The sequence below is a fragment of the Abramis brama genome (genome assembly GCF_963993115.1).
Source record: "Abramis brama genome assembly, chromosome: 19".
Taxonomy (NCBI): Eukaryota; Metazoa; Chordata; class Actinopteri; order Cypriniformes; family Leuciscidae; genus Abramis; species Abramis brama.
This window is the reverse complement of record NC_139981.1, coordinates 8,802,658-8,823,849: the sequence shown is the minus strand read 5'-3', so window position 1 is coordinate 8,823,849 and position 21,192 is coordinate 8,802,658. Positions and strand designations below refer to the sequence as shown.

At 38.8% G+C, this 21,192-nt stretch overlaps 1 protein-coding gene across 1 annotated transcript in view; it reads right to left on the bottom strand.

Annotated features, from left to right (window-relative positions):
- The window catches only part of gfra4a (GDNF family receptor alpha 4a), a gene marked incomplete at its 3' end in the record, with an annotated part of 93,389 nt that overhangs the window by 399 nt on the left and 71,798 nt on the right, over window positions 1-21,192 (bottom strand). Inside the window, exons 2-7 of the mRNA XM_084092647.1 lie at window positions 20,354-20,632; window positions 19,987-20,067; window positions 15,645-15,990; window positions 12,076-12,185; window positions 8,060-8,194; window positions 50-231 (exon numbers count right to left, since the gene is read on the bottom strand). Coding sequence (XP_083948773.1) covers window positions 50-231; window positions 8,060-8,194; window positions 12,076-12,185; window positions 15,645-15,990; window positions 19,987-20,067; window positions 20,354-20,632 — 1,133 coding nt within the window. The remainder of the gene's footprint in view (window positions 1-49; window positions 232-8,059; window positions 8,195-12,075; window positions 12,186-15,644; window positions 15,991-19,986; window positions 20,068-20,353; window positions 20,633-21,192) is intronic.

Below are 21,192 nucleotides of genomic sequence, written 5' to 3'. Positions count from 1 at the left end.
TCCTAGAACACATAATGGCACTCAGACTAGTCGGGATAATGGCTTGTACCTGTGTGGGCATCTGTGGACGCAGAATGTTCTGCTCGGTCTCCATGGCAGAACCAATGGTGGCAGTGGTCGTCTCGGTGCTGGTAACTAAGACCTGGTTGTAAAGATTAGTATTGGAGCCTGGAGCTTGGTTGGTTGCAGATTTCAGGTCTGTGTCATTCCCGAAAGCCAGAATGGCGTTCTCTGTTTGAAGGGAGGGGAAAAAGTCACATTCACCGTCCTGCCTTTTGCAGATGTACACGTCTGGAAGGCTGTCATGCCTCAATGGGCTTTCTCTTTCAGACATGTCCCTTTTTCAAAATGGGTTTGGATTTCATCAACATGCTTTTCTACAATAACAACAACAAAACACACTCAGGGGAACCAAACAACGACTGGCTTATATATAAATGATGTTGACAGAACAGCTGTCAAGATCACAAGCTCCGTCATTTGATTCATGTTCTAAATATAGTCCATTTCTATTGTTGACTATACATCCCTATATTACCAATCAGCTAATCCTGCCCTACAGAAATATATGTATATATAAACCCACTTGTATTTCCTAACGGCTTGGCATTTGTCCTTATTTCTTAGCCCATGTCTTCCATTTTCTTTCTTATAGTTTATTCTCGTTCTGTGCGTTTACCCTTGGAAAGACTGGTTGCATAAAATGGAGTGTGTACTTGAGTGAGCCTCTGTTCCCGTGGGTTTGAAAGAAGTTTTATTACCTCCAGTATCTTGATGTTTCAACCAAATCTTACCTATAGTTAAACACCTATGTGTATTCATTTTGAAATATTCTAGTCAGCCATGTACCAGCAAAATTATCTTCCATATTAAACCTAAATACAGATTTCAAATCACACTCCTCTTCATTTTCCCCTTTTTATTGGCGTCCATTTGAGAGTTACAGTGACAGGCCATATGAATGATAATAATCTGAATTGATTAATTCTTGTCTAGTAGGTCACTTGTCTGAAATTACAGTGGCGTGAAAGTCACCTCAATTAAGATACAACTGTGAGGACGGCACTGGATATGAACTAAGCTTGGTATTCATTTCTGGTGGTGAGGAAAGTGTTTTGTGGAAAAAAATGAAAGATTAGATTTATGAATGGTGAACAGTGGCGTGGTTGAGTGAATTTTCTTTCTTAATTTGAAACACTAATTGCTTAATCTTTGTGATCTTAACGGGAGATGAAGCAATAGAGAGAAAGAGAGTAACTTCCAAAGAATACCTTATTGTACGTATAGTGCCTCTTTAATATAATTATAGTACAGGGTCCTTGTAAAGCATATCACAACCTTCCATTAATATTCATTAAGTGTTTAATGCATCTCTGCACCAAGAGCTTTTTCCCCCCCAATTAGTGTTATTTTTGTTTTAGTCATTTTTTTATACAAGAAGTAATTTTTCCCACAAGAGGTCGACAGAGACACCCAAACTGACCCAATGTGAGATCTTTTGAGCTGGTTATGCATGAATTGGAGAGTTATTTGTGCTTAAATTTTATTATTTATTGATCAAATCTAGTAATTTAAAGGTAAATAAAATAAAAAATAAATAAAAATATATAAAATGAAATGATATAAGCTTTCTGGACAAAAAAAAGGTATAATTTTAGGGCTATGGGTCATTTTGACCCACGAGGGAAGGACTTGTTACAGGATGCGAGGGAAGGATTGACATGAAAAAAAAGGTATAATTTTAGGGCTACGGGTCATTTTGACCCACGAGGGAAGGACTTGTTACAGGATGCGAGGGAAGGATTGACATGAAAAAATAAATTAAAAAAATTACTATAAATGACTCGTTTTAAATCATTGCAAATAGCATTACTGTTTATTGCAGTTATTTTCCTATAACGGCTAATGAATTTGAAGTCATGCACATTCAAAGAAAATAGCTTACTTCCATGTTGCAAAATAAGGTGGATACAAAAGACTGTATAATTACGTCCTTTGTGTATTTGAGAGGTAGGGGCAGGGTTATAGACAAGTATTAAGTTAAGTTTACTGTTAGTAATATAATTTCTTTCAGTTAGCCTTCACCCCAGCCCACCTAAAGCCCTCGTTATCTGACATTCATATCATAACAGTCAGAACACATCGTAATGATAGGAGTGTTAGCAGTGGAGTAATGTGGAGGAGTGTAAATGGTGTGAAGCTGATTAGTCTCTGAATGTTTAGCAAGATGCCATGAGTTGATGCTAATTGAAGCTGCCCACTTGTAGCGTAGCTGAATCACAACAAAGAAACAACCTAATATAGTGTCTATGTACAGAATACAGCGCGCTAAACAGTCCTGTTCATACACCTTTCATGACAGCTGCGTTCTACATCCACAGGGACTTCATTAAAGTACACCGTTCAATTTTGAGAATGAGTTTGGTTGATATGTGCTGTATAAACAACCAGATTTGAAAACTAGTTGTCTAACAATGCTAACACTCTTGGAATCGTGATCAGATTAAAGAACTGGCACTAAATCCTTGAAGACAAAAAAAATCTTATTTCTTATAGCTCCATTCCATTCCGAAAATTTTAGTCACACCTGTTAGTAAATGTGATCAATCTCAAACAATAAGTGTGGCCTATGTAAAAATGAATTGTCACTCTCTATCATAGCTAAAAGGATATGTTTGGATGTTATGATGGAGAGGGAGACAGATACAGGGAAGCAATGACAACACCTATAAAGATGTTTAGTCAGTGATGTGGAACATATGGTTCCAGTATTCTAACTCTCTATATTAGATGAAGGGCAGGATGAATTCGTGGACAGAGGTGTGTGTGGCTGCAGCTAGCAGTGGGGAGTTTGCAGTGAATGTTTAGAAGTGGTGATTCCTCTCTGAACCCCTGACTTTAGAAGCAACTGACCATTTGATAAGCTCCGCCCCTCTTGGATACGGTTGCTCACTCAGACTAAAGAGGTTCAAGAAACTACCATTAGATCAGTTAGCATTAGCTACTCATTTTGATAGCAATAGCTGAGCTGGCATAGGAAATATTTGCTTGTGGATACGCAGTTCTGGACAGAATGGTTTTTCAGCCAATCATGAGTCATTAATATCATGTGACTAATTACTCCGCAGAGCCACAGAAAAATGATGACAGCGCTGACTGGCTGATTAATTCACAGTGAAAAACGTAAGTGCATTTCACCTTAAAAAAATAATATACTATCCACCTTATTTTTAAAGTAAGAGCAGTTTAACTTGAATGTTCAAGACTTCTGTTGTTATCCACTTACAGTTATTTTAGCCGTACACAAGTTTTACTGTTAAAGGTAGGGTAGGCAATTTTCGGAGTGGCTAGCAATAGCAAGCTAGCTTTGAAAGCATGAGATCCCATCCTCCCTTCAGAGCGCTCTGATATATGCGCTCTGATATAAAATGATATATATTTTGCTTGCTAAAAAGAATCCTTATTTTATTCGAATATTATTTGTTTTATTTATAACTATTTTTACTAGTATTTATTAATTGTTATAATACATGGATACATGGATGAATGATAAAATTTTCTGTAAAATGTGCTCATGAAGTGGTAAACATTAAATGGACATTATTCTTACATGAGCTAAAAAAAAGTGTGAAATTGCAAAGCTTTTTTTCTTTTTCTAAATGGATTACATTTATGCAGTAAAAATGATTAAATACTGCAGACTGCTTCAGTTTGGAGGTAAACTCAAACATAGCAAAGCACAAAACTGTTAGTAACGTTTTTGCCACTAAGGTAATCTGAATGTTTTAGTTACTAGCTTGAATCAATACATACAGTAAATGAATTAACAGTATGTTATTACTAGCATTACACACACAAACTTAGCAGTTACTGCTTACCACCAAGAGTCAGGAAATGAGCCGTCACTCTTCCTGCACATTTCTCATCAAAACAATCATCACTCATTCCGTACCACGTTGGAAGCGCTCTTACGAAACATAACCTTCACGTTTTTACTACATTAGTGAATCACTGAATCACTTCCATCTAATTCCAGTTCTCCTGGCTGTTGGCCCACTGACTTCAGCTCTTTTTTTCTGCAGTCTGACTGAATGAAGAAATTCTTGTAATACCTCTCCAGTATTTCATCGTCGTCCCAGGGGTGCGCTGATGGTTTGGGGGCCGGTGTAGCCAGCGAAACTAGTTCAGTAACAGCTGAGGTGAGGACTAGCCTCAATGGACTCACTCTCAAAAAGCTCTTTCAGCGGTTTCCCTCTATCTTGTGCTACTTTTGTCCTGTTTGCTACTCTCGGGCTGTCTCCGCTCCATTAGTTTTACTGCAGGGAGCCAAATTACGCTCAATTACCAAGACACCAGAGGCTGTGCTTAGGCTTGAATCAGCACACATACACACCGACCCAGCACTCCGGACTGCCCCAAGACCCGCAGATAGAATAGGGAGGAATGGCAGAAACTTGACGCTGCAGTTTTTGTAAATGCCGGAAATACCTTTGAGGAGCAAGCACTTCTGGATCAGAGCTGGAGCTAATCTCCGAGATCTCAGCGGTCAGTCTGCAGCACCAGCCCACCTATGAAATGGATGTGTTTACATGGTTGTGTTTGTTATTAGTGGCTCAGAGATGCAGTGGGCCATGAGCAGAGCACACCGCTGAAGATATCCTGTGCTGTTAATGCCTCATTACCGACACGCATTGAAACTTCATTACGTTACATCAAGAGAGTTTTCTCTCAGCGCTGCTGATTGCACAATAATAGTGCTGACTGCGAAGAACAGGGATGCAAATATGTCTCTCTGCTGATCACCTAGGTCTATTTTTTGTCAATTGAAGTATGTGAGTGTACACCTAGTGTGAGACTGTCCCTGTGTCTATATGAGCTTCCCTGCTACACGTGCAAAAGACAGTATGTGAAATGAGTAGGATGCAGAATACTCTGCATTTATGAAATTTAGTAGGTGAGCAAAAACCCGATGACGTTCTGCATCTGCTGGGATTCTGAAGCAAAGAAACAATGGACATTTTGCTTTCGAGGCCACTGGAGCAGAAGAGCCGTTTATTTGAAGAGTTGAATTCAAATTGAAATCAATTTGCTTCCAAATGTGAGTAAAAACACCCGAGTAAGGGTCTGCTCCAATACCCACACTTGCAGTTTTGCACTTGACCACTTACAGTGAGGAAAATAAGTATTTGAACACCCTGCTATTTTGCAAGTTCTCCCACTTGGAAATCATGGAGGGGTCTGAAATTGTCATCGTAGGTGCATGTCCACTGTGAGAGACATAATCTAAAAAAAAAAATCCAGAAATCACAATATATGATTTTTTAACTATTTATTTGTATGATACAGCTGCAAATAAGTATTTGAACACCTGTCTATCAGCTAGAATTCTGACCCTCAAAGACCTGTTAGTCTGCCTTTAAAATGTCCACCTCCACTCCATTTATTATCCTAAATTAGATGCACCTGTTTGAGGTCGTTAGCTGCATAAAGACACCTGTCCACCCCATACAATCAGTAAGAATCCAACTACTAACATGGCCAAGACCAAAGAGCTGTCCAAAGACACTAGAGACAAAATTGTACACCCCCACAAGGCTGGAAAGGGCTACGGGGAAATTGCCAAGCAGCTTGGTGAAAAAAGGTCCACTGTTGGAGCAATCATTAGAAAATGGAAGAAGCTAAACATGACTGTCAATCTCCCTCGGACTGGGGCTCCATGCAAGATCTCACCTCGTGGGGTCTCAATGATCCTAAGAAAGGTGAGAAATCAGCCCAGAACTACACGGGAGGAGCTGGTCAATGACCTGAAAAGAGCTGGGACCACCGTTTCCAAGGTTACTGTTGGTAATACACTAAGACGTCATGGTTTGAAATCATGCATGGCACGGAAGGTTCCCCTGCTTAAACCAGCACATGTCAAGGCCCGTCTTAAGTTTGCCAATGACCATTTGGATGATCCAGAGGAGTCATGGGAGAAAGTCATGTGGTCAGATGAGACCAAAATAGAACTTTTTGGTCATAATTCCACTAAACGTGTTTGGAGGAAGAAGAATGATGAGTACCATCCCAAGAACACCATCCCTACTGTGAAGCATGGGGGTGGTAGCATCATGCTTTGGGGGTGTTTTTCTGCACATGGGACAGGGCGACTGCACTGTATTAAGGAGAGGATGACCGGGGCCATGTATTGCGAGATTTTGGGGAACAACCTCCTTCCCTCAGTTAGAGCATTGAAGATGGGTCGAGGCTGGGTCTTCCAACATGACAATGACCCGAAGCACACAGCCAGGATAACCAAGGAGTGGCTCTGTAAGAAGCATATCAAGGTTCTGGCGTGGCCTAGCCAGTCTCCAGACCTAAACCCAATAGAGAATCTTTGGAGGGAGCTCAAACTCCGTGTTTCTCAGCGACAGCCCAGAAACCTGACTGATCTAGAGAAGATCTGTGTGGAGGAGTGGGCCAAAATCCCTCCTGCAGTGTGTGCAAACCTGGTGAAAAACTACAGGAAACGTTTGACCTCTGTAATTGCAAACAAAGGCTACTGCACCAAATATTAACACTGATTTTCTCAGGTGTTCAAATACTTATTTGCAGCTGTATCATACAAATAAATAGTTAAAAAATCATACATTGTGATTTCTGGATTTTTTTTTTTAGATTATGTCTCTCACAGTGGACATGCACCTACGATGACAATTTCAGCCCCCTCCATGATTTCTAAGTGGGAGAACTTGCAAAATAGCAGGGTGTTCAAATACTTATTTTCCTAACTGTATCTACTTTCATTACATATTTCCTGTATTTGGCCCAAGTGTTTATATGGATGTGAAGTGTGTGTAGAACTGTAGATTACTTATATTAAAATACTTTTAAACATCTACATTTAGTAGCCCCCACATAACTAAGTGATTAAAAAGCAGTTGCAAATTTTACAAAATACACATACCGTATTTTCTAGAAATAAATAAGCCACCCCTGACTAGAAGTTGACTATAAAAATGGCATTGTTGAGAGAAAATAAAAACAGATAAGTTGCATCAGTGTATAAGACATTCAAAAATAATGGCTAATACCAGTAAACAAAACAAAACAAAACAAAACATTTACAAGTAATATAAACTCTACATTATACAGGTATTTACATTCTGGAAAATATAGTACTCGTCTCTGCTCCAATAAAATGTTCAACACTTTACATTTTACTCCCAAATTATATGTAATATCTAATTAATTTAACTTACAGTTCACTGGAAGATATTTCATGACGTCTAGCGATTTTAGGCATGTGAGTTTCTGAACACTATGGATGATGGGATGCGCTTAGTGTTAAGGGCACTGAGCTTTGGCATTTTTTCAGACCTGGGACAGTCTGCAGACTGCAAGTGTGGGTTTTGGGAGAGTCCCAATATTGTTTTCACAGTTGTTGTTAGGGTGTCATAGAACTTCTGTCAGGTCAAAGGACAAAGCCAAAATGGTGGATGTCTGGGAAGGTATTTATAATACACACCTGCAAACCAATTAAAGGTTGCAAAGTAATTTCTTCACTGAAGACACTGAATTTAAATGCAGACAGTTTCGGTGAATTATTTAAAAGTAAAGATGCTACTAACTTGACTGCATTTTTAATTCATTGATTTTTCTTTTCTTTTTTTTTATGGTGAAGCCACATACTGTATAGTAGTCACAACATTTGGTTTGAAACTTGCTTTGCAAGTGTTAAAAAAAGTATGCTCTATATATGAATGTGTGTAGGATGAATGAAATTCGGACATACTACATCCGTCATGTTGTCACTGTGACCTATATGGCGTCACTTGCGTCACTTCACTGTCTTTCCAAAATCTTCTCCCATGAGATAGTAAAGTGTCCATCAAACAGTCATCCGGGTACTTTTTGCCTACTGATACTGTGAATTCAGACATACTAATTGGCTCACATGCTCTTTTTTCCCCCCTATATAGTATGGAAGAAGGCATATTTGGATGCAGGGCATGTCTCCCTCCAACAATGATCATAATATTTATGTGTGATATAGAACAGGGAAGAAGTTTTTACTCACTCAGGCAATTGTTGTCATGAAAATGGTTGAGGAAGTGGTTGCACTGATCTCGGAAATTCCCACTAGCCGCACAGGAGCACCACGGACCCACATTGGATGTTGAGTTATCTAGGTAGTTTGGAGTGATAATGCTACCTACAGGGAGAGAGAGGGAAATAACACAGAACAGAACATCAGTTGCAAAACAGAAAGCCAAATGCGGTACCAGCATAGCAGTATCCCATAAATGTATTCATCTGTCATAAGTCTTGTATTATGGGAAAATATCAGCTAAGACAGATACAGTATGAAAAGCTGTCAATCTTTATCTTGTGTGTGGGTTATATAAGTGTGCTACAACATTGATTGCAGAGGATATATTTCTGTAGCTCTTAGAACTGTGTCTTTGTTCAGAAGGGAGAGAAAATGACCGCTTTTTCAGCTTGTGAGTGAGTGAGTGTAGAAAAAAGTGAGTGAGTGTCAGCTGAAAGTGGGAAAAATGGAGGTGCTGCAGAGAGAAATAACACGGAAAAGAACATCAGTTGCAAAACAGAAAGCCAAATGCGGGACCAGTATAGCGGTATCCCATAAATGTATTCATCTGTCATAAATCAGAAAATATCTTCTTTGTCAGATGTGCAGAGATTCAAACTTTATTTGGCATTTTACACAAAATAGGGTATAAAAAGAGCTTGAATTGTTTTCTTTCTACATATACTATAGAACCCTGATTTGTGTGTTCTCTTAAATAAATAAAATTGATAACAAGGTTTCAAATAACAGGGTAGCTTTGAATAAACTTTTGTGCCAATTAAGTGGTCAGGAGGCAGCATTTTTATGTTATTTTGAAATTTTTTTTTTTTTTACTATTTATGAAATGTGCCATTTTTGTTTAAACGGTGATAAAACTGAGGTTCATGCTTATTGGTTTTCTTCATCAGCTTCATAAGGCTGGCCAAAGAACTCATTGATGGTTCTGTACTTGAGTTTCAGAAGAAATGAAGGAATCTAGGATTGATCTTTGATTCTTCAGTGACATTTGACACTCACATATAAAATGTTGTAAAGACTTCTTACATAATATATAAATATATTTGTTTTTTATTGCATTAATTATTGTTTCAATTAATTGTTCAAACTTCTATGGCTAGTCTTCGCTCTTCTCAGCATGGTCTGTTGGTTGTCCATCAAACACAGATTTTTAAAACATATTTGGAAAAATATATTTTTATTTCTTGTTGTTTCAATACACCAATACTATTGTTGAATTATTTTGTGTTGTCCTTGTATTATGCATGTGGTCAACACTCCTCCAGCTGACTGACGCACATCGGCACAGAGACACTTTCACATTACTGATGATTAAATATGTTACATTTGAATGCAATCACTCAGTTTTACTCTATAGGCCCTCAGCTAAGACAGATATGAAAAGCTGTCAATCTTTATATTAAGTGTGTGGGTTATATAAGTGCGCTACAACATTGATTGCAGAGGATATATTTCTGTAGCTCTTAGAACTGTCTTTGTTCAGTAGGGAGGGAAATGACTGCTTTTTCAGCGTGTGAGTGAATGAGTGTAGAAGCTGTCAGCTGAAAGTGGGAAAAGTGGAGGTGCTGCACTCTAGAACACTATGGTCTGATAGGGACCCGTTTAAACACATTGATTTCTTTTGTCCCAGAACACAAAAGTGCAACATCTTCACAACTGCGCTTGGAAAATACTGCCGTAATGACTAATAGCCAGGACAGAGTGCTTGTTCTCTTTTTTCTCTCCGCTATCTTTTTCTTGCCATTTCTGACTTCTAGATTTGTTAATGTCACAAACTCTTCTGTAGTTCTCTTTACTAGCAAATATCATATGGCATCCTTGACGTCAATCCTGATGTGTCTACCAAACATCATGGCTTATTTGAATATAATGTATGTGAAAACTGTTTGAAAGCTACGGTGCAAGGGAAAACATTTATTTGTGTGTTTAATGTTTGTTTCTGATATTAGCCGAGTTAATAGTTATAGTAATTACTAATTATAGTAATTAACAATACTATAATTAGTATTATTATTATTATAGTTATTATTTTAGTAAAGTTTTAGTAATTTTGTTGTGTACTTTGTCATTTTCATTTCTTTTTTAAAATATGTCTATAGTTTTTTATTTCAGTTTTAGTTATTTTGATACATCAAGTTAACCTACATGAAAATGAGAAACGTTGAATGAATGAATGATGAATGAGGTATTGCTTTATTTCAAGTAAGACACAAAACTGCAATAGCAACAGTATTTATGACATAATTTGCATAATTGCATGCTCCTGGTCACATTTATTATAGTGAAATTTGTCTCCAAATAAATTACTTTCGTAGAGCAACCCACATTGTTTTTCTCGCAATACATCCACAGACAAATGCTGTGAAAAATTCTGTTCTAAATTTTTAGTGGAAGCTGAAATCTTGTCATCCTGAATCATTACTTGGTTATTGTGGTAATCGGCTTCTGCTAGTTGTCATAGTGGTCCTCACGTCAGTGACACTGAATGTTGTCTTGGTTTTGCTAGATCTTAGCTCAGCATTTGATACAATTGATCATTTAATCTTGGTTGAACGTTTAAGACAAAATGTGGGAATCCAAGGAACTGCTCTAAGCTGGTTTGCCTCTTATCTTCAAAATAGAACCTTTTCTGTTAAAATTGGAAACCTTTTCTCATCAATAGCTTCGATCACATGTGGGGTCCCTCAAGGTTCCATTCTGGGACCAGTGCTATTCATTGAATATGCTTCCTCTTGGTTCTATTTTTAAGAAATATAGCATTTCGTATAATTTTTATTCTGATGACACCCAGATGTATCTGCCCATAAAGTCTGGAGATGATAAATCCGTTAATTCTAAAAGATGCAAAATGCTGGATGAATAATAACTTTCTCCAGTTAAATAAGGAAAAAACAGAAATTATTATATTTGGCCCTAATAGCTGTGCCTTATTAGTCCTCAGAGTAGATCAAAATTTGTGGGCTTCTGCTTGTCCACTCGCGTTTTGAGGACTGACCACAGGTTCTGTATGGGTTCTCTGGCAGTGTTTTTGGGCAGAACTGTGAGAGAGCCCACTCCCTTGGATGAAAAGCAACCCCACATATGGTCTTGTGATGCTTCACTGTTGGCATGACACAGGACTCACCTTTTCTTCACAGCTTTCACCTTTCTTCTCCAGATAATCGATTTTCCAGGTGTCCCAAACAGTCAAAGGGGCTTTATCAGAGAAAATAACTTTGCACCAGTCTTTTGCTGTCTAATCCAGGTACTTCCTGCAGAATTTCAGCCTGTCTTTGATGTTATTCTTGGAAATAAGTGGCTTCTTTGCTGCCCTTCTTGACACCAGGCCATTGACCAAAAGTCTTCGCCTTACCGTGCAGGTGCACTCAAACCCACCTGCTGTAAAAACTGTAAGTTGCTATTTGGTTATGTAGCTTGGTGTAAACCCGAGTGTTTGGGGTCTGATCTGCATTATATGTGTCATCAATGTGAGTACCCTACAACCATGACTCCTAGCAGCAACTGATTACCATTATTAAGTAACTATTCAGAGCGAGAAGGTACCAGCTTCTACTAAAACTTTAGAACAATACTTTTCACAGCATTTGTCTGTGGATTTAGCGCATGAGATGCAAGAAAAATGATGTGGGCTGCACTCTTAAGGCTTAAAAGCTTAGTTCACCCAATGTTATGGCCAAAAATATTTGAAACACTCTTCAAAATATCTTATTTTGTATTCCACAGAAGAAAGAATGTCACAGGTTTGCAATGAGAGTGAGTAAATGATGGCCACATTTTGCAAGTGTCTGCATCACATGCATTGTTGATAAGGTTTAGTAAACCCCCAAGAGCAAGTGTGTATCCCTATCCCAGTGGTCTTCCCTTCCCATAATTGCACCTGTTGGTGCATAAGCGAAGCTTGATAAGATTGTAATGCCCATAATTCTAATCTATGTGACTGGTGTATGTGATAAGCCAGGTTGGACTATGTTGCCCAGATTTCTCACCTATCAGACCGGTGTATGCAATAAGGCAGGCTCCGTAATTTTCTTGCTGGCAGCCGCTGGCGGTAAGCTCGGAGGGTTGGCAGTCGTGCTGGAACTGAGCCCAGCGAGACCTGTGGGAACCACAACAACACATCCATCATTCAGCCAGTCAGCAAATCCTCAGAAACACACATTCCCACTTTCCTCTATGCACCCTTACGCTATACGTGTAGGTGGGGCTACACGCTCTGTTATGTTTTGTCCTCTTCTGTTCTGTTTAAAAAGCTTTACACCAACACACTCTGCTCCATCCTCAGTCTTTTTCTCTTTTTTTTCTTCAATTCCCCCCTAAATATACACAATCCTGATCCATTTGTTTTGCTCTCATTTTAATCAGAGACATGACTGAAATTCAGAGTTCTGGAGAACTGCCAGATATTCAGCCGACTGAAAGAGTGGCAGCAACCGGCCGGGACCATTTACATGCAGGTCACATTCTACCAGTCCTCTGGTCACCGATCAATCATTTAACCAGGTCATTCTCAGAGGAATCACCCACATTCCCTGCTGATTTCTTATGCTAACTGGCTGTTGTGGCTGTAAGTGATCTCCTTTTGTGTAATGTGTTGTGTCAGCAGAGTGCTTGCTTGGTTCAAGCGCGATGGTTGATCGATGGCAGAGACAGATGAAGGCCTTTGTGTTTGTGATGTAAAAAGAGGAGGCTCAAATATGACCAAACTCAGCTCTATTGAGAGCCTTGTAGAGTGACTGCAGCTGTCAGACGTATAGTGACTCAAATGTGTTTGTTGAATCTACATCTCTCTCTATTTCTCCATAGTGAACATATAAAGTAACAAGGAGAATCAAAACTTTCTATACTTTTATTACAGTGTTTATGATGTACAGTCTTCTAGCTGCATAATCTTGATTTTGTGCGTTATTGCGTTTTAAAATCAGCACCGCCACAAGGTATAGCATACATATTTTCTATGGCCTGTTTTCTCATATACACTAGCATTCAAAAGTTTAGAGTCAGTAAGATTTTTTTTTAAAATAAATTTATAGTTTTATTCAGCAACATTAACTATTTTAAATAAATGCTGTTCTTTTGAACTTTCTAATCAAAGAACCATGAAAAAATGTATTGCAGTTTCCTGTGACAGCACAACTGTTTTCAACTTAATAAAAAAAAAAAAAAAGTGTTTCTTGAGCAGCAAATAAACATATGAAAATAATTTCTGAAGGATCATGTGACACTGAGGACTGGAGTAATGATGCTGAAAATTCAGCTTTGCCATCACAGGAATAAATAACATTTTAAAATAAATATTCAAATAAAAAATAAAAAATTATTTGAATTTGTAAAAAATATTATGGTTGTTTTTTACTGTATTTTTGATCAAACTAAAATGCAGCTTTGGTGAGTTATTTCACAAACATTAAAAACTTATTGAAACAAACTTTTAAACAGAACTGTATTCGTCAGCAGTTTGTAGAAAGTGTTTTGTTAAAGTTACTGGTGGCCAAAATAATAACTTTCCCTTAAAATGTCTTTAGAAGTTTGTGAAGGTTTAATTGCAAAACACAGCTGGTCATGTGATCTCAACCATAAGTGTACAACCCTTATTGTGCAATAAAATAACATTTCAGGTGCTACTGATATGACTGAAGTGTTCATCTCATCTGATTTTATCATTTTAAATTTTAACCCTCTGGGGACCAAGCTGTTTTTGGGGTCCTTGAGATGTTCTGACATGCCTTGACATTTGTGCTTTTTTCAGTTATTTATAAACATGTTAATGGCAAAGGTGTAAATTCACTCTATATAGCACAAACAGGGCTACCATAATATGCGAGCAACGTGTATGTAGATGTTTGTATTTTTAAGAGAATAATGTTTATGCGTGGTTATTGGAAAAAATTAAAATGAAAGTTGCTGAATTAAGACCACAAAACACATATTAAATATGTGTCCACAAGACTTTTGACTAATGGATGTTGTCCCTTTGAGTTCTAGCTTCAAAATGATGTAAAAATAGTCTTGCTTTATCGTTCACAAAAAAAAATACATTGATTTAAATGGTGTAAAACAGGTTTTGCTTGGAAAGCCAATATGCGAGGGGGAGGAGTAGTTTACACCTTAGATTATGAATGTCCCACCCACTCTGCATAATGAGCCATTCACTCAGGTGTGAAACTGACTGAGCCACAATGCAAGGACAAAAGATGTATTTAGAAGAAGACTTATATTGACCATTTAAGATTTCGCTTACATCTCTCTTGTAAATATGTTTTGCTATTTTATTAAAAATGTTACAATTACAACAATAATTACAATTTCAACAATATTTCAAGTGTACTCTTTCTTTGTAAAAAAAAAAAAAAAAAAGATTATAGGCCTACATTTTATCATATGTATTCATTAGTTTGAATATAGCCAACATTGGAACATCTAACATCTTAGTCTATGAATTTATTTTTGACAAAAATAGTATTTTTTTGCAGTTTAATACGTTGCTTATACAAATACATTTTATTTCAACATATTCCAGTCGATTTTTACTCATCTCAGTAGGCTATAGCAAAGCAGTTTATTCTTTCACACACAGACGCGCGATTCATATTTAGGCTAAACAGTCTTTACAAATATGTCCCCTTCATTCATCTCACAGAAAGGCGAGTCATATTATAGAAATGCGATTCATCTTTTTGCGGTTTACATAGGCCTACACTAACGTTATTCCATAACGTTATTCCACACGTGAGAAAAGAAAACAGCCTACCTCACTCCTCAGTGGAATCTGCTCCTCATTTCAGGAGATATTGCTCCTCATCAGCACTGTTCTGAGGAATCTTTTCTCCATAAGGTAGGCTATAATGTCTCACTCGCGAGGAGTCGCGACGCGCTTTGTTTACAGCTGATGTGGGCGTTTCACAGCTCTGAAATAGTTCTCAGAATTTGCGTTTGATTAGCACGCGCTCTCCGGGGAGTGGTCACATTACTGTGAATGAGCTCGTAATGAGCTCGACAGGAGTCGCTCTCTTTTTATACAGATTACAGAAGCTGAGAATATTTGTTTTTTATATAAATGACTTCATTTAAAAGATGCGATCTCAAGCTTTATGCCCGTGGGTCTGTTTGCCTGTTTGACTGAATTTTCGCGGAGTTATAGATCATTTTCGAACGCGTTTCAAATGGGAGTTTACTGACAGAGAGAAGGCAGAAATCGCATCATGTTAATTTTTCTTTATTTGTCAAAAAGCAAAACACTTTATTTTTATTGTGAGTATACAGAAAAAAAATAGAAACTGAACAGGATCGATTGATGTATTACACGAAAATGAAAGATCAAAATTAACAGAGCATTTATTGTTTATTTTCATTGCTAAAAAAAAAAAACGAGCAAAACGCGCGGGCGCGTTTGTGGTCCCCAGAGGGTTAAACACATATAACTAATATAATTTTTTTTAGACCTTGACCTTGTGAACCTTTATATATTGCGTCCTACAATGCACAGTGATGCAATCTTCAGTGTCCTCAAAAGAGCTTGATTGTACTTATAGCGGTTGTTTTCACACACAATACTCACTTGCACACATAGTCGGCCTCACAAACTCGAAGCTGGACCAGGCAATTGGGTTTTTCCCTTTCTTCATACGAGCACGCAGGCACAATGGTCTGGCGTCGACGTTCTGCGCATGCAGTGTCGGTGCACGGACAGAAGAGTAGCTCGTGTGTGTAGTCGGGCGGCACGCGGTCGAAGAACTTTCTCAGTGCTTTGCTGCATCGCCCACGGTTACAGGGCCCGGCTAGCGCTGACGGGGCGATGCACGCCGACACGTACTCCGTTCGTAGCTTCTGACACGTCTCGTCAACATTACAGGCCTTGGCGGCGTCCAAACAACGGTTCACAGTTGTCATGCCCACCTCAGACTCTGAAAGGAAAGAGAGAAGCTTGGGATTTTAGGGTATAAAGAGATTAACGTGTTAGTAACACTTGCCTCCGTTGGAGTACAAACAAAGAGATACTTGGAGTGGCTGCAGCCATACAGTCGCTGTCCAGTGCTGAAACTGAAGCCTATACACAAGATATCACAGAATACCAAACCACAACTGCAAAATGTGGCATTACCTACAAACTCACATAACATGCGTTGTACACCAACTCAATCTCATAAGAAAACATAACTATTTTGCAAGGTGGCGATTTTATATGAATTCATATGATGGGCCCTATTTTAATGATCTAAGCACATGGTCTAAAGCGCATGGCGCAAATGCACTTAGGGCATGTCCGAATCCACTTTTGCTAATTTAACGACTGGAAAAATGGTCGGTGTGCCCGGCGCATGGTCTAAAATGGTTGTCCCTATTCTCTTAATGAGTAATGGGTTTATTTTGTCCGTAACGTGCAATAAACCAATCAGAGTGTAATTTCCCATTCCCTTTAAAAGCTAGTCGCGCTCGCGCCATGGCGGATTCACTGAAAGACTGAACGCGTCTCCAGAGAGCAAACGAATCTGCTCGTGCGCGAGGTTAAAGCGCACAAGCAGACCATCTACGGGACAAGCCGGATTCCACCATATCTTTACGTACACAATAATAATCTTTTACATTGTAATCCTTTTATTTGTAATATATGGCATGTCTGTGTGCCCTGTGTGTGTAATAAGCAGAGTGTACGCACGTTGTGCGCCCGCCTATAGGCGTACATTTCTAATGTGCCCTTTAAATAAAAAAAAAAATACTGCACCATTGACTTTAGACCAGGTTTTTGTTGGTCAATGGTGCAATCTATTTCTGTTGCCTCAAAATAGCAACACGCTAACAATGCGCCAGAACACAGCTCATTTTCAGACCAGCACGCCCATGGGCACACAAATGGGTGCAAATGCATTTGCTATTTGAACAGCGTGGCACAGAACATGAACATTATAACTGCGTCAGGCTGAAACTAGCAAAAAACACTTGCGTCGTGCCGCATTGCGCCGGGTGTATGATAGGGCCCGATGTTCTTTTTTATATTCAAGAGATTGTGCTCAAAATATGTTAAAAACATACAAATGAGATACAAATTTGTATGCATTAGCCACAAATTTGTCAAAACATAAAACAGTTATGAATCGGCATGACCGTGTGTTCAATGTTCTTACAAAAGCCTTCCAATTTTATGACTAATCAATGGTCCAGGGATAAATACACATCTTGTTCTGGGCGGCCTTGTCCAGCTGTCAGAGCGGATGGAGTTTTCGAGGTGCGCTCTTGCTCATTGTTCAAATGAGGGTTAAGGTTCTCTTTCTCTCATTTACTAACAAAGGTTTGAGTTGGATGTGAGTGTGTGGCCCGTGTGTGCTGCTAATGAATAGAGCATGAGTGTGAATGAAAGTTGAATGAGTCTGGTCTCTATCACGGAGCAGGTCCCAGCTGAGACTGGCTGCTCCAGCTGCTTCATTTTTCATATCAGACCGCAGAGAGCCTGCCAGCATTACACTGCCACAGAGCTTTCTTATCTCTCTCTCTCTGTTTCTCTCTCTCTCCCATGAGCTATGAACTTTTTTAGCCACTGCCCTCTTCATTGTCATCTTTTCTTCATCTTCACCTCCTCTATATCTTTTATCGTGCTCTATTTTTTAGACATCCATTCAACCATCCCGTGTTTTTTTCTTTGCTTCCTTCCTTCAGTTTCCTGTCCTTCCCTTCTTTCTTTGCTTCCTTTCTGTTTCCTTTCTTTCCTTACTTCAGTCATTTCTTTTTCTTTGCTTCCTTCCATCCTTACTTTGCTTCCTTCCTTTCTTTATTCACTTAATTTGCTTCCTTTCTTTCTTTGCTCCTTTCCTTTGCTTCCACCCCTTTTCTTCATTCCTTTCTTCTTTCCCTACTTTCTCCCCTTCTTTAATCCATAATTTTGTGCTTTCTTTCTTTTTTACTTCCTTGTTTCCTACCTTCCTTTCTTCTTTGCATGATTTCTTTGCTTGTTTCCGTTTCCTTTGCTTCCTTCTTTCCTTTCATTGTTTCCTTCCTTTTTCTTGCTTCCTTCTTTTGTCTTTGCTTCCTTAATTTTTCTCTCTTCCTTCCTTTCTATTTTACTACTTTCTTTTCTCCTTTATTTCCATCCCTCCCACCTTCCTTCCTACCTTCATTCCATTCCTTCCGTTGCTTCTTTCCATCCTTCATTCCTTTCTATCATCATTCGCTTCCTTTCTTCCATTGCTTCATTCTTTAATTTGTTTCCTTGCTTACTTCCTTTGTTTCCTTTCTTCTTTCCTTTGTTGCTGGCTTCCTTCCTTCCTTTCTTTGCTTGCATCCTTTCTTCGCTTGTATCCTTCCTTTCTTTCATCCTTTGCTTTCTTATTTTTTCTCCCTTTATTTCCTGTCCTGGCTTCCTTCCTTCCTTTCTTTCATCATTCGCTTCCCTTGCTTCCTTCCTTTGCTTGCATCCTTCCTTTCTTCCTCTCTTTATTTTTCTTGCTTCCTTTTTTCTTTCCCTACTTTCTTTTCACCTTCTTTATTTCCATCCTTCTGTCCCTCCTTCTCTTTATTTTTTTAATTAATTTTTCCTTCCTTCCTTTCTTTCTTTCATATTAAAGAGATTCTGCTCAATCTGTTTTAGCGAGATTACTTTCTCATCCATCATAATGGATTTTGTGAGCTTGTGATCAATACTGAGCCAATATTCTGGACTCTGGTACATTGCTGTATACACAGATTTTAGATGTAATTACATCAGAGTTTGTTAGGACCAATCAGAGTATTATTACAGGCCTTACACTTCACACACATACACTTACACTCATTAATATATATACAATTAAAGATGTATCTTTCAAGGCTAACAAAATATATTCAGTAAAGTACAGTACATTGAAAGTCTCATGCCACATGAGTGAGATAATATGTAATAGAGATAATAAAGAATTAAAAAAAATTAAACACATAGAGAGAAAGAACCTATTTGGATAAGTTGGCCTTTTACTGGCCGAACAGCCTGTTACAAGATCATTATAATGTTGAGAATATATATTTCTTACATTTTTAACAAGTTTCTTTGTCTCTTTTATTATTATTTCTATGTGTCTATCTCTTCCCTCTATCTCTTCCCTCCTCTTTCTAATTTCCACACTTTTGTTTGATCTTTGTTGTCTCAAGCCAGCTTGTTAAACGCTCTCTGTGTTTGAGAGTTGAGAGCAGCCATCATTAAAAGTCATGCATGAATGACCGACATTACTTCCATTACTTTGAGGAAATCGTTCTCTGTCCTATCCCCAAGAGTTTAAATGTTATTTTATGTGTGTCTGCTTGGACTCTAGTGTGTCTATGAGTGTGTGCACACACGAGAGATGATGAGTAAATGGATCATTATGTGCTGCCCTCGGGGTCCATAAAATTCAGCTCATGCCTGAAGCACCCCATAAACTGAGGCTGACAAACTGACAGTTTTAGTCATGTGGCTCCACCAAAAATAAGTTTCTAAACTTGGTGTGCTGCTATTTTGAGGGAACATAATGAGATGGAAGAGAGAGATGAGAGAGTGATGAGCAAAAAGCCTTATTAGAGAACAAAATTCTGAAATTTTAAATCACCCGACCGTTTAGTCTTTGTTGGGTCTGATCTGAGAGTCTTCGGCCCACAACGAAATGTTTATTCTGTTCTTGACAGGTCCCTAATGCATGCCTCGTTTAGTAGGAAACGCAGTTTATCATCAACAGAGCCGATGAACTCCAGGCTCCAGCTATGTTATATCCAAGTACATTAAATTAAACAAAGTGCTCATGTTTTGCTGTTGTAGGCTATTAAGCTCTGCCCTATTAATAACTCTTCATTGCTAATGCTTGGCATAGAAGTGACAAAACACATCGTGATCAGTTCCAAATATCAGATCCAACATCATAGTAGTACATAATCGGCATAGTGTGTCTGTGAAAATCACTGACCTGCAGCGATGGAGGCCAGGCGAACATAATCAAAGCCCCGCTCAACAGGCTCATAGGGGTAATTCTCCACCAAGCTCAGCCCTGTAAACGCACAAACAAACAGGGTTTTCGTGGCTATGGTAACAGAGTATTTTGTGTCTGTGAATTAATGAGAGTGTCACAGGTAAAATTTCAGTTTGAAGTAATGCTTCTATAACGTTAATGCTAAACTGGTTAGCATATTAAAACGCAGCGTCTAATTAGCATCCATTGAAGTGGTTTTCGGGGACCGCGTGGGTGTGTGGGCATTAGAACTTGTAATTGCATCATTGTGCGAGCGGGTGCTTAGTATGCGACAAAGTAATATTATGAATATGGATTCGCTCACCGTGCAGTACGGACTGCTTGAGGCTCCAGTAGATGCTAAGACAGTTCTTCTCTCTCTTCATACCCCGTTTGCACTGGCACAGGTGCAAGGGGCTGGACAGGAGGGCCGTCACCGCGTTCTCGCAGTGGTTGCGCGCTCCCGGACCGAGCTTCACACTCCCGCCGCCCGCGACGCACTGCCGCAGCGTTCTCAAGCGCGGGCTGCACGCCTCGTCACTAGAGCACGAATCTCCCGCAGTCAGACAGTCCCACCGGCCCCCGAACACCAGCCGCGGAACCCCTGCACACAGATCATTACACAGTCCATAACACTTTGCAATAAGGTCCCATTAGTTAACATTAGTTCATACATTAACTAATAACTAACAATGAGCATTTTTACAGTAATTCTTAAGTAGGCCTAATTGATAATGTACACCCAGCCGGTTGTTATCACAAATTAAACCCCAATTGGGTGTACAAGGTTAGGTAGGCTACTTACCACATAAGTAGACTAAATAATTAGACACGAAATGGTTTGAGTTGAAATATTGTATTAGCTCATTAAACGTATCCTTGAAGAATAACAGCTCCAAGCAAGCAGCTTAGACGAACAGACAAGTTCAAACAAGACATAGGCTACATTTAAGTGATAATGTAGTAGCCTACAGTTCTCCAGATAAATAGGCTATTGATTTTAGAAGAAATCTTACCCGTTTATTATCTTATAATTCATTACAGTGTACAAAGCAAAAGTTCTATAGCAACAAGATGAACACTTCAACAATATTAGCCTATAGGCCTACTAGTCCTCCGGTTTCACTTGTAGATAGGCTACACTCAATGCACCAGCTTGAATGA